We start from the raw sequence: 13,923 nt of genomic DNA, 5'->3' as shown, positions 1-13,923 counted from the left end.
GCTGCTTCGGGGGTGTGAGGGGAGGCAGGGCGCGATGGGGAGAGGGGGACACCTCCGGCGGGCAGGCTTCCTGTTGGGAGGCGGGCGCTGCTGGAGGGCGGCTCGTCCTCCGGCTGCTCCCCGTGAGTGCGCCGCGGCGGGTGGGTGGTCTTGTGCCCTGTCTCCCAACGGCCGCTGTCATTGCCGCGTTTTTCACTCCGCTCAAGGATGGAGGCTAGGGCTGTGCCCCTGCGTGTCGCTTATCCACCCTGGGGTAGGAAAAGCCTCTTTTTCTCCTCCCTGGAGAGCTCACTGCTCCCCACACTGCTTCCCTGCAGTGACCTTTATGCCATCCCTGTGAGAGGATGGGATGTCTCAGGAGGGGCCTCTACAAGTTACTCTGCTGACATATGGTCCAGTTGCTGCTGGTGGCATACGGCTGGGATGGCACTGGTGAGGAGGCTCTCGCTGGGGTGATGGGCTGGCCCCACGTGGGCCAGGTGCTGCTCCCTCACAGGGAGGTGGTGGACAGGCTGCCCTGCCCCGCTGCTTGCTCCAGCACAATGCATGGGAGCTGTGCTTTTGGTGCACGGTCCATCCTGTTGAAGACCTTAGGGTGACTTAGAAGAGAGCATGCCTGACGGGCTGGTGCATGAGGAGGGGTATGCCATGGGATGCTGCTTTTCTCAGGTGGAGTAGAGCTTAACTGCTTGTCTGCAAGTTGGCTGTGTTCAATGCCCCAGGCCAGCCTCAAGAAACTGGGACAGGAAGGCTTTGGGCAGCTTTCGGAGTCCTACATCTTCTTGATGGTCACAGTTGTAGCCTCTCAAAGATCTGTAAGGTCTCTTTGCCTATGCCTTTTGCTGCTTTGAGGTACGTCAGCCCCATGGGACAGACCTTCCCAGAACTTGCCAGAAATTGCTCTGTCTTGTGTTACCTGTTTGAAGAAAGTCAGTTCTGGCTTCAACTGTGTCTGTCTACCTTCTCCTCAGTCTCCCTGCAGGTACTCCAGAAAATAGGAGCTGCTTTGTCCCAGCTCTTGTGTGCCACCAGTGTGTTGTGTAAAAAGCATCCCACCCACATGCATGGGACCCTTTGGAGCCCATTGTTGAACCTAGGTGCTGTCCTAGTTGCCTGCATGGCATCCAACCAGTGGGTTACCAAACATTGCTTTGCAAGCTCCTCTCTGTGTCCAGACACTCTTTTGGGTTCCTTGCATCCAATCGTGGCACGAGGATTCTCTTTGCTGCCAGAGTGGGGAATATTTGGGGACTAGCTTTTACTCTAGCTGTTTTTCTTCTGTAGCCCACAGGGATAGTAGTTGGCAGCTTCTTCATGGAAGCACAGTTCAGTCTGGCACAGGTCAGAATCCCTGACTCTGCTGGTTTGCAGTGAGAAGGATCCCTGGTGCACGTGTGTCTAGAGACTGGCAGGATTCATCCCACTTTCTGGAAATTCCTACTGCAGCTGCTTTCCAGCACTTCTCCAGACATTGACTCGTGCCCCACCTGCAATGATCGTAAATAACAGCGTAGCGTTACCCTTCTTATACTGTGAGCTGACACAATCATTTTGTCAACCCATATGGGTAGAGTTTGTTTCTGTGGCATCCACTCCCTGCTTAGGGATCTTTTCGCACAGCGTCTAAATCTTGGAAATCCTCCTCCTGGGATATCAGAGTTGTGTGCTCCATGAGATGAGCGCACTGTCAGGTACCAATTAGAGACTGCATACATAAGAGGTCAGACTGGATATATTTGGCATCTCAAAACTTAGTTAATGCATGTAGTCTTAATGTTGCTTGAAAGTAGAAAACTGAAGTATATCGGTTGGGCATTTCCCCCAAGCTTTTCATATAAGTGATTAAAAACACCATGGGGAGGGAACAGTGTGGGGATGAAGGTGGCAAATTCCAATTTACTTTAGTTTAAGCAGCTGTGCTCATGGGTGGGTGCTTCTGCTGAATGTCAAGAGTGCAGTCCAGGGGGAAAACTGTGATATGATAAAGAACAGAAAATGCCATGGGTACAGAGGCAGATGTGAATGGAGGAGGAAATTAGATATAGGGAGTGAGAAGAAGTAGAGAGCCATTCGTGTTTTGATATAGAAGTTAAACTGAATGAAGTTGAGAGGACTTTCCTTCCAGGTAGCTTGTCCTATAAGGAGTCATGGTTTAATCTGAAACCTGGGAAGAAAAAAAATTAAAAAAAAATCACACAATGGCAGTGGCAACTTCCCAGTAGCAGTTCAAAAATTGCAAGTATGAGCGAAAACACTTAAATGGAAAACTCTTGAAAAGGATGGCTTGTGACTTCTAATGGGGTTTCCATTGTGGACTACAGCTGACAGGGTACTGTAGTTCTTGAAATAACAACACAGACTAGATCTGATCCTTCTGCATGAAATGATTTGGGCGCTTTTGCAAGCGAAAGAGCAGGAACGTGGCCTACTCTGGGAAACATAAAACAGAGGGACAGCAGTGTTTTAATTCTTCCAATGCTTTTTTCTTTTAATCCTCCATTCCTGAATTCATATGACTGCGTGAGGCTATCAAATTTCATATGAGTAAGGGGGACTAAATTTATAGCCCTGGTGTTTGCAGTGGAAATCTTGAACAACATGAACTCTGAAGGTTCAAACAGAAAGCAAAAAGTCCCAGTTTTATCATTAAACTTGTATTTTAAAATCCTTGGAGTTGTCCATAATGCGAAAGTTGTAATGCAAGTGTTACACAGAAAAATGACAAGAAATTGTGATTTTATTTCCGTTCTATATACCTGATATGGGCCAGACTTACAAAAGGGTAAAGCACTGTATCATTTAAGTTAAGCTCATAACCAGACTTCCTTTATAAGCTATGTTTCCAATTCCCTCTTCCCTCGTACTTAACTGCCTCCACACTACTGGATTTTGTTCTAGCAGTTTCTGAGCTGGTATTTCCATGTCTGCTCTCAGACTTGGGGTCAATATGAAGGGAAAATTCCCTTATGTCAATATGCCTGTGGAGATATCAGATCTAATGGAAGTATTTCAAGCACATAGGTCAATATAAGGCTTGTTTCTTTCTTAAAATGCTTTTTCCTGAAACACAAGAAATAAAGCTTAATTTTGCATTGGGTTTTCTATTAAAATTTGGTGGTAGCATAAATGAAAATTAGTCCTCCCTTGGATTTTGCAGCATAAAATATGTGGCTTTCGTCTTCAAAGCCACAACAGACTGTTCTGAATGTTCTTTCTTTTGTGGCCTGAAAGAATTAATAAAATATGCACGTGCTTCATTTCTAATATGTGTTTTAACTTAATCTCATAACAAGAAGATTGGTGGAAGAGAAGCAGGCACTGTGTTGGAGTGATGAGAACAAATCTCTAGATTTTTCTTTTTAAGTGCTAAATGTTTGGATTTATGTCTTTTCTTTCACATTATTTCCTTTTGTCCTAATTTACTTGTACTTATGTCCATGTTTTCTTCCCTAGAGGGAACTGTGAAGAAAGGATTCAGAGTTCTCTCTAATTCTAGTGTATTGCTGTTATAATGATTAATGTGCCTCAGCAGAAAAATATCTCAAGACAGTTGTGTCTGAAACTGGGCTTTGCTGTTTGTTTGGGTTTTTTAATTTCAGAGGCCCTTTACTCAGTTTTGTGCATTTGTTGGTGGGTCAGTAAGTCTGAGCCATCTCAGATCAATTATGAAAATGGAGACAATTTCTAGACATGAAGGAGCATATGCAGTTATGAGAAACAATTTTATTAACTTAGGAAAGGCCAGTGAAATCGAGGAAGGAGGAGTGACCAACCTAATCTATTTTCTCTGCTCAGAAGTAAAGCCTTTAAACTGACTCCAGCTCATGCAGTATTAAAAGTGTGCTTGGCTAAAGGTCTTCAGTTTGAAATCTATCAGAATTTCTTTCATTTCTTTTTCGTGAGATACTGTCCTTTCTTTAGTGCTCTTATAACCCTTTTTTTCCCCCAGAGTGAAGCTGTGACTCTTCTACCAAGGAAGCCTTAGTTAGCAGTTTTTCAAACCAATAATAGTAGAGGGATAGACTGAATTCAGAACAGTGAAGAAACACTTAGCAGACATAGTTTACGAATTAACTGACCACAGTAATGAGATGCATTAAGGGAGGTCCTTCACTTTTGCTATTTGAGATGGCCAGCTGGGAGACTTTGTTGCTTCCCCAGCAGTGGCCTTCTTGCTGTGTGGTGCAGCCTGTTTCCTTGCCTGTCCAGTCTCGTGCTTATTGTGCCTTTTATCTGCGTGCTGCTGGGGGTCTGGTTTGATGTTCAACAGTAAAACATCTAGTAACTTCATTGTTCGTGTATCTGCTCAGCCGATTCTTTAATTGGCTAAGTAAAGTGACTTGATAGATTGCCTTGCACTGCAGACAGATAATTATGTATTTCAGTGACTAGTGAGTTTTATTGTTGTGATTTGTTTTCATCCCAGTGAGGCACTGCAGTTACTGGGGAGTGATGCGAAGCTTGTTGTGGCTGACACATGTTCAACAGTTTGCTTCCAGAAATCACGTAACACTTTGTTTTTCTTGTGGAATAATTGTTGTTGAGGCATATGTAAGGAGGAGTCAATCTAACTTGACTTTTAGCTTCCCGTCATATGAATTAGTAGCAGGGCAGTGGAAGCTGGAACAGGAAAGGCTGAAGGTTAACTAACAAACAGCAGTAACTAAGCCAATTCCCTGCTTCCATCTGTGACAAACTCCTCCGGTTCCTATATATCCTTCCTGATATATCCAAGTCATAGATGAAGTTGTCTGTCATGGGAGACTGCTGGTGAGGGGAAGAGGGCAGTGTTAAAACGCTGCAATAGGAGCGCGCTTAAGCACCTTCTACACTTGGTAGGGGACAGCTTTCTCATGGTCCATCCAGACTTGTTATTTTCCATTGTCTGAAATTCCCCTGGGTTTCAGGTTGGCTTTTGATGGATGTTAACCACTTGGACTGAGATCTCTGTGGTTGCTAGTCACCGTGGTATGGAGTACAGGTGTCCATCTGAGCCCTGTAGGCCAGAGTGTCAGAGCAGCACAAACTTCCTTGTGGGTAATGGCAGAAATATTTTTTTTTTTTCTAGAGCTCACTGAATGGCACTCTGTCCTAAGGTTCAGTCAGGCTTTCCCTGCCCCAGTTTGTCCACATCCAGCAGATTTGTCATCCATACTACCATATGGACTGTTATTGGCCTCAGCACTAGTTTCTGTTTTCTTCTGTTTTACTTCTGAATCTAGACTCCTGTGGGCTCAGAAGCCTTCTGGGAGCCACCTTTGTTATATTTCTTTTTAAAGCTTTCTTGGAGCACAGACAAAGGATTCAGGTGTAGGGGAGGTGGAAAGGAAGTGTGGGAGCAGTATGCTTACCAACTCTAACTATGGAATCAGTGAGACTTGAAGTACACGGTCTTTAGTATGGCTTTGTTCTTTTCTTTTTTTTTGTCTTCTCAGAACGGAACCAAAAATCTTCTGTCTACTTGCTCTTGCAGCTGTATAGGACAGGAAGCTTATTTAAGGAGAGAAACAGAAAAGTCTTTATTGCCTGTGGAAGGAGAAGCAGGATTTATATGCTTTGAAAAGGTATGTATTAGAAGATTTACTTGGTAAAAAGTCCAATAGTCACCAATACTCATTTGCATTAAGGTTCTTTCTCTCAAGAGCTGTCCCTTCCTGTCATTCCCTACAGAAACTTCCCCGAGCTTTCTGTTTTCAAGGGAAAAGCTAGCCTGTCCTTGTTCCCAAGATTCAGCCTTTGAAAATAATGTCCCCTTAATCATAAGACTGTGTATCTAAAGAAACAATTCATTTAGCTGTGCAACAGAAATTACAGTTGTTTTCAACCTAACTGTAAAGCAAGTTCTGTCTTTTCATCAGCATTCAATGGCAACAAACTTGATTAGGCCCTTTAATCCATAATGCAGGTACTACAAAACAGCAAATACACCGAGAGTATACAATACAGGCTGAGTAGCAAATACAGAAGTAAATATTATAATGTAGCTAGTCCCACTGTTTTTTTTCTTCTTTTGATTCATGTATTTTCATGTTCACAGATCTGTAGTTTTCTGCCACTTAATACTAACAGGAAAACAAAAAAAAAAACAAAAAAAAAGCAACTCATCTGCTTGAGGACATTCTGTTGTAATGTATCCAGTGGCTGTTCCTGCACCTGGAGGTGAAGGAAATAATGGACAACATGGGAAACTTATTTTTTTCCTTTTTGTTTTTGGAGCTGTGTTGCTCTGCGCTGGATTCCTGCTTTCAGTCTTTATTCTCCAGTCGTGCCCATCTGGAACCTTCAGTGACTGTAACGAGGTCCTTAAGGCTGCTGGGCCTGTGCTGGCTGTGACTGGACTGGTTTGTGTTTTACTGGCACGATCAAGGGCCAGGCTGTATATAAGACAAAGACAATTGCAAAATGAGCAGGTGTACAGCCTTGTTTTTTGTCGTGGGAGCTGTCAGTTTGCCCAGTTTCTCATATTTGGATTCCTGTTTTTAACTAGTGGAATGCTAATTAGCATCCTGGGCATTTGGGTTCCTGGCTGCAGCCCCAGCTGGCACAGCATACAGCTCAACCACACCGGCAGTTCTGATGTGGACCTCCAGGGCTGTGGATTCCTGTCACTTCAAATCATGGGACCTTTGATTGTGCTCACTGGGTTGTGTTTCTTCGTGATAGCTCATGTTAAAAAGAAACAAAACTTAAATCTCAACCAAGAATCTTGCGAAAGTGAAGAACATCCTCAGAGCCCTGAATCTTTTCAGGTTACAGTAGGTGGGTAAATAATGTGTGAACTTTACATTTGAGACTTAGTAGGGCTTTTTTCCCAGTAGTGATTTACCTCTGAATATTACTCATTTGAGCTCTAAGCATGTAAATTCTGGCATGTCAAACCAGCCAAAACAGAAAAATGTTGCTTTGTCTCATATGTTTTCTGTATGGTCAGTTCAGTTACCTTTCTCCCAAAGACAAAACCTCTCCTTTGGCATAAGAAGAAAGGTCTGACTGTCTGTGCAAAAGAAGCCATGTAATCTGACACAAATGAGTCCAATCCCACTTCCTTTCCCCAAGGGTGTAGCTGACACTGCAAATCACAGATCTAGTGACTTCTGTGACTGTATTTAAGGTCTATCTGAGCTTTGAGCTCTGATCCCTTAAACAGGAGAATCTGACTCATAAGCAGTGTATTGTATTTTTTTAATCATGGCCACATCTTCCATTAGTCAGAGATGTAATTGCAAGATGCTTCTGTTAATTGCACAGTATTTGAGTAAATACAGTATGTTAGCAGGGAATGCTCCCCTGCATATAGCACTGCTTTTAATACCCCATGAATACATTCTACTCATAGATTATTTGGATAACTTTCTAGCTCTCAGAAAGGATTAATGAGTCAATCATAGTATTGCTTGACTGTCATCTGACTGACTGGACTTGAAATCCATTATGCAAAACTTTTTTCCTTCTTCCTGTCAAACCAATGTACAGACCTATAACCTGGTGACCCTCAGGAAACGTGAGGGTTTAAAGTCAGTTTTCCAGCGACCAGGATAAATCAAAAGCTTGTAGAAAGGAATTCAGATTGTCTTTAAAGGTGAGAAAGCAAAATTAGTGGATTCCTTTTATACTTCCATCAGGAAAAGTAAAACTGAAAGGCTGAAGGCTGAGGTCTGGTTGGCATAATGACATTCTGGAACAGTGGTGACTCAGCTAGAAAACACCCCCCCCACCTCACTCAACATTTTTGATGCTCCCTGACCTGTCCCTGCACACAACTTACAAAGGAAAAAAGGTGCCAGGCAGCTGTGAATGTTTATATAAATTATGCAAGCTTAGTGACCGATATGAACTTTCTGTTTTAAAAAAAAAAATTTTTTTAAACTCCTCAATTACAAAGTTGAAATTGGCAGATATGCTGCACAGTACACTTAATAGTGAATTATGTATCAGTAGTGTCCTAGTACTAATGTTGTTAGTGTGCCTTTAGCTACAAGAATTTAGTAGGGAAACTGTCAAGGCACATCGTCAGTCATCAGAACCATTAATGACTTGAATACTTTTGTTATAACACTGCAATAGATGTGGAAAAACTTGAACCGCCCTATTTTAGGTACGTGAGTAAAACTAAATACGTGCCTACCCTTAAAGTGAGCCAACAGTAACTGTGTGCTTTGCACACACCCTGTGTGCTGTGTCTGAAGACAGCCAACAGTGAAGAGGTTTGTGTCTCTTGGCTAGATGGAACAGTCCCCCTCCCCCAGCTGTATTTTCTAAATGAAGTCTTCCATTTATGAATATGCTGCATCTTTATTTTGGGATAATTTTGGTTTTGAACGTACCTCCAATGTACTTTAACAGCCCAGAATATAACAGTTCTGTATGTGGAATCATTGCACTTTATTTTAAAAGGTAGACAAGTACAAATACTGTAATTAGAAAGACAGGAAATATTCTAGGATACAGTTAGAATAAACAGTGGTGCTCAGTTTTTCAAAGGTGATAATTGGTGGGTTTCTTTCCTAGGTGATGCTGTAATGGTATTCCCACCTCCACCACCTCCTTATTTTGCTGACCCTCTGTCACCAACCATGACACATTGTCTTATGTCAAGTGGTTTGCCTACAAGTGAAAATCCTCCACCATACCACTCTATCTTCAGCGATGGGTAAGACTGTTTTCTTCTGTCTTTGGAAATCTGAGGTGTTTCTCAAAATATCCAAGACCATGTTCTTAAATAATCACTGTGAATTAACTCTCCACTAGGCACTACAAGGTTTTCTAGTGCATCAGTCGACTTCAGATAACTTACTTGAAATGGCATTAAAATATCCTAGTGTAAAAGGGGAATCACAAACCACAGAGTGTCCTTCATGAGGGTTAAATTCTTACCAGTTTATTACGACTGAAAAGAACTTTTGAAGTGAAAACAAAGTCTTAAATCAGTGGCCTTATTTAAATATACTTAGATTAGATTTCTTCCACAGATTGTCCAAGAGAAGGTGCCCTGACAGCAGTGCCCCAGTGGCATGATATCCACACTGCCAGATTTTAGGAAGTCTCTGTAGACCCAGGGCAGCGGGCCCTTCATGACACTTATCCACAGGCCCTGTGACCCTGGGAATGCTACTTTAGTGTGTTCTGTTCTCCCTGTGACCCTTATCTCACTGCCTTGAGGAAGTAAGACCTGCTGTGCTGGTCTACCTTGTTCCTGCTGTGGCAGTGTGTCGAGATAAATGGATACCTTGATATTGCAGGAGAAGAGCAGGAGGCTCCAGGGAGCTTAAAAGGGAGGTTACAATGCCAACTTCATCTCAAGATGTTGTACCTTACCCATGCAGCCACTCTTCCATACGCTGAGTACAGCTGATTTGTTAGATGCTGCCACCACCAAGCTCAGGGAGCAAGAGCTGCCAACAGACTGAAGAGTTGTCTGCACCACAAGAACTTGTAGGGTTATTTATCCCCTGTGGGTTACCACCAGTGGGCTGCTAACCTGAGGGTGAAAGGTCACTGCAAGGGCCACATGCTAGGAGCCAGAACTAGATCTGTCCAGGAGAGCTGAATGCCACATGCCAAGAGCCCCCAGCCTATTTTCAGGCCCTTAATGATCCAGAATTGACTTGGCTTTACCTTTTGGAAGGTCCTACGTCAGCTTGTTTTTGATCTGTGGGTCAGTAGGTGGTGTGGGACTTTTTCACTGGATGACTTGACTTTACAAGTCTGTACCTGCAGCATCCCAAGCACCATCACTGCAGCAAGAGTCCATGCCTGCTTGGCTGTGTCCAATCATAGTAGTTGTTGGGCCATTGCTTTAATAGCTTTCCACTATACTCCAGACTTCTCCACTCATATGAGGCAGTGCGTTCCATGATCAGCTGGACCAGCTGCGTGCCTGATGTTAGTCCTTTTTCGAAACTCTAATGCTAACCTTCCCTTTGAAGCAAGCAAGCATGAGCCTTCTTCCTGCCCAAGACCTAAATGCCACAGAAGGAGGATACTTGTGTTACCAGTGGTACTTATTCTTGTTACCATGCTGTGTGCAGCCATGTCTGTCATTTTTTTTTTAGTCATCCTTTGAAGTATACCTGGTGGATTCTTGAGGCTCAGCCCCACTGTGCAAGGCACTCTGTTCTCTAGTCAGTCACCATCAACAACTCCTCATATCGTCTCCCATTTTGTAGCGTCCTCCTCCAAACATTTTCTCCCCATCTTTGCTGAAGGCAGCAGATGCTTCCTTCTGTTGCTATTGCCATAAGCCAGACTGTCCTTCTGCCTTTCCTCAAAAATCATTTTTTTTTTCCCTAACATAGAATAAACACCTCTCTATCAAAAAAACCTACTCATTCTTCCTTGCTACTATGCAATGCCCTAGTGTACAGTGGGACTGGCCCTGAAACAAAAAGATGATTGTGTACATACCACCTGTGGAAGGGAGACACTCAGTGTTTGGTTCCCACTGACTGAGGTCCAGCTTGAGGTTGATGACTTGTGCGGAGGGATGCAATGCCTAATAAACCCTAGCTACACACGTAATTCATTGTCTGCTGTTTTTCCACTTAAATTGCTTCAGAGATTACTTTTTGTACAAAGCTGATGAGAATCTGTTGATTGCTCAGTGCCCTAAACACCTGCCAATTCAGGATGACAAGGGTAGATGTGGGGATGAGAAGATGTCAGGGCTGATCAAGCAAAAGTGCTTTCCAGAGAGCAGTGGCTCTCATGATCTGGCACAAATTGTTGTGTGAAGAAACACTGTATTTTGTTAGCCTGTTCTCGGATTGCAAGTGAAATACATCAGCTCTCAGAGCTATACTACTGTAATTAAAGGACACCTAGAGCAAGCAGGAGAGCAAATAAACTTCTGCTGCTGAAAGAAGGGATTTACATGAAGTCTCTGTGTTCTTACTGGGCTGGGTGAAGGCATCGACAGCTGGAAGGTGTTTCATACCAGCTGCAGCTGGGCCTGGAGTTAGGCACCACATTGAGCCTGCCTGTGCTACAGCTCCAGTGTACACTGTAACTCCCTTCTGACATGTACATCCCAGATGTACATGCAAAGCAAATGGATGTGTGTGGAGGAATGACTTGCCCAGAGTGTGAACCTGGACCTCTGGTAGCCCTGAGACAGCCAACTCAAGTATGGTCCAAGGACACCCTCAAAAAACATTTCAGCTTAAATACATTTAGAAGACCAGGCTGGAGTGGATAACTGGGAGAAATATGGGAATATACATGAAAGCTGTGTTCTGCTGTAGCCTTACAAGCAGCTGAGAGACAGAGTGACTCTTGTACCACCTGTCTGTAAAAGTACAATGCACAAAACTATGGGCGACAACTCCTCTGTACCCTATAATTTCAGGCCCTGAGTTCAGATGTGGGCTGCCTGCCAATGTGCTTGGTAAAATGTGTGCATTATCAAAGGGTGTGAAAGAATGCAAGCAGCACATCCTGCACTGAAAAAGGAAAAACAGAGAGTGCTGGGGGAATGGCAAAAAAGCTAGTTCCCAAGACTTCCTGTGGGCTCTCCCTGCTGGTGCACATACCAGGTGACCCCTCCTTCCTTCACCCATTCTCGTACAAAATCCCCTGCAGCTGGATCAACTGCCTCAACCCACGAATGTCCAGTTCTGGTGCTCCGAACTTTGTGTGTAATTCCATCAACTCAATCATCATTGATTGCCTGTCTGGACTTTGGTGTCTTGTGAACATACGTACACAAAGGGGCAGTTTGTAGGCCAGCTTGTTGGGGCAGTTTCTAGTGGAGCGGACAAAACACCTCAACCTTGGATGCAGAAACCCTGACCTCCTGGCGGTCTGGGGTGGCTGGGGGTGCTCTAGCTGTTGCCCTTCCATGCTCCCCAGGGTCCTCCCAGAGACCTCGTGAGCTGATACCACCTCTGGGTATTTCACTCGATCATGGTCTCCCATGGCTCAGCACTTGGTAGCAGCTACAGCATCTTGACTAGTGCAAATTGGTTCCCAAGCCCTTTCATGGAGGAGAAGCAGTGGTGTCATTCCTCCTAACATAGTGCCATGGTTGAAGATCCCAAAGCTGGAAGGGAATACCCATTTCATATGTGGGTGGTTACTAGGCAAATGTGATTTGCCTTTTTAGTCCATTGCTCCATGTTCTGTCAGCAAGTGCTGTGGTGGAGGCTGTGCTGCATGAAAGAGCTTGTAGGAAGCTGAGTCATGGTCTGATCCCAGTGGTAGTTTTTTTCCTGCAGTCTGTTATACAGTGCTTCAGCATTTGTCTTGTAGTATGTTCTCTTCTCTCTCCTTTAAACACACACCCTCACACACCAGTAACAGCACTGAAGATGAGGTGACTATGCTCTGTATTCCTGCTCCTCATGTAGTATTGGTGGGGGTACAGATGTATGCACAAAGGCAAGAGTCAGCTCTGGGAGTGAGTTATGAGGAATGAGGAGTTCTTCCCTTTCCTTGGGAAGCAGCTGAAGCAATATGCTGAGGGCCATCTCCAGGGCAAGATGAGCAGGGTACCAGAACCATGTGGGTGCAACCGGCTGGGATCCAGATATGATGGTCAGAGGAGGGCAGTGAATACTTGGCTGCTCTCCCTGACTGTCACTGGGAACTTAGCAGTCTAGTTGTGTCCAGTTGCTTCTGTTTCTGCAGCTCTGAGCAGGAATGCTACTCCTTATGTCCGTCATGCGTTGCTGGAAAGCTTAGTAAAAGTTTCAAGTTGCCTTTCATGTCAGATCTCAAATGACTGAGGATTGTGATTTTTGCGATACAATTCTAAGTCTAGTAACTCTTTCATAAGGGAAGGGGACAGTGTGTATGTGATAGACTGCAAAAGGGAAGACACATTAGGAACTAAGGATCAGAAGAAGATTTAGTAAGATTGTGAGATAGCCCTGCCAGAAGTAGCTAATACCCATAAGCCAGGCTGTGACTGCTGATGTGAAGGGTTAGAAGGGAGCTTGTTTGCCCTTCCCCTCTCAAGTAACAGAATTTTCATGTGAGTCATAGTGTAGTCCATAGAATGAAATCCTAATGCTTATGCAAGTTCTTTACTTCAGGGATTTTTAGGGAATGTGTGCATACTAGTATGTTTATGTAAGTCAAGTGGAATTTCACTCACTGTAGAGAAATGAATTACGCTAATACGCAGTTTTGTGTTTTATAGAGCACAGCTTGCAGATGGTGAAAGAACAGTCGCTGTTAGAGACTATGAAACCATATATACAATTTCTGGAAGCAGCTCACCTTCAGATATTTTACCGATGCTATACCTCTCCTCTGAATCACCTCCAAAATATGAAGAAAAAGCATCAATAACAAATAATGAATATTCTCCATCTTCTTCATCTTCTTCATCTATTTCCTTAGCCACATCTGACATCAGCTCATAGAGGACTGTCAGACTTCATTTTTAAATTAAATTGTACACTCAGATTTACAATTTTTGAATTTATTTACATTTTGTAATAAAAGCAATAATGTTGGCTGTGTCTAATTTTTCATCAAAAAGCATAAATGATGAATTTGGGTCTCAAGAAAGATTAGATAATGCTGGGCTTCTGAGCAAGTAGTCTGAAGAGATTCAGTTCACTGCAAGAATGTTAAATGCTCATCTTGTTCTGTTACAGCTTCAGTTTCTATTTTTAGTTGTTCTTTACATAATGGAGGCACCAAGTAGAGACCAACTTTTTTTGCTTATTTTAATTAAATCTGTTTGGAGCTTCAAAAAAGAAATAATTAGGAAGTGTTTTTATTTCTGTTTTTGTATGACTTTTGTGGACAATACTTGTTTGCAAAGTTACTGACTTTGTATGTACTCTGAGAGCATCACAAATAGGGTGTTTAAGACTGGGACCAAATATGTTACAGAGAACTCAAATGGTTACTTTTTGGTCTGCCTGGTAACAAACACTCCATAGCTTAATTTAGACCCCCTCTGGTCCTTATGTA

General features: G+C 43.4%; 1 protein-coding gene across 1 annotated transcript; it reads left to right on the top strand.

The window, feature by feature from the left end:
- The first annotated feature begins 6,097 nt into the window (after positions 1–6,097).
- On the top strand, positions 6,098–13,457 carry TMEM171 (transmembrane protein 171). The gene is made up of 3 exons (XM_009279928.1): positions 6,098–6,759; positions 8,509–8,650; positions 13,139–13,457. Exons 1-3 carry the CDS (start codon positions 6,129–6,131, stop codon positions 13,362–13,364), a joined length of 999 nt encoding a protein of 332 aa, XP_009278203.1. The 5' UTR covers positions 6,098–6,128; the 3' UTR covers positions 13,365–13,457.
- Positions 13,458–13,923: the final 466 nt, after the last annotated feature.

Source organism: Aptenodytes forsteri, unplaced genomic scaffold (genome assembly GCF_000699145.1).
Source record: "Aptenodytes forsteri isolate BGI_AS27 unplaced genomic scaffold, ASM69914v1 Scaffold99, whole genome shotgun sequence".
NCBI classification, from domain to species: Eukaryota; Metazoa; Chordata; class Aves; order Sphenisciformes; family Spheniscidae; genus Aptenodytes; species Aptenodytes forsteri.
The sequence above is the reverse complement of the archived record's forward strand: the minus strand, read 5'-3'. Positions and strand labels throughout refer to the sequence as shown.

Bases quoted from the DNA above. Each gene is read 5' to 3' on its own strand.
- TMEM171 (XM_009279928.1), top strand. From the start codon at position 6,129: ATGTATCCAGTGGCTGTTCCTGCACCTGGAGGTGAAGGAAATAATGGA. The intron at 6,760-8,508 runs GTGGGTAAATAA...TTTCTTTCCTAG, and splicing joins ATCTTTTCAGGTTACAGTAG to GTGATGCTGTAATGGTATTC. The intron at 8,651-13,138 runs GTAAGACTGTTT...TGTGTTTTATAG, and splicing joins CACTCTATCTTCAGCGATGG to AGCACAGCTTGCAGATGGTG.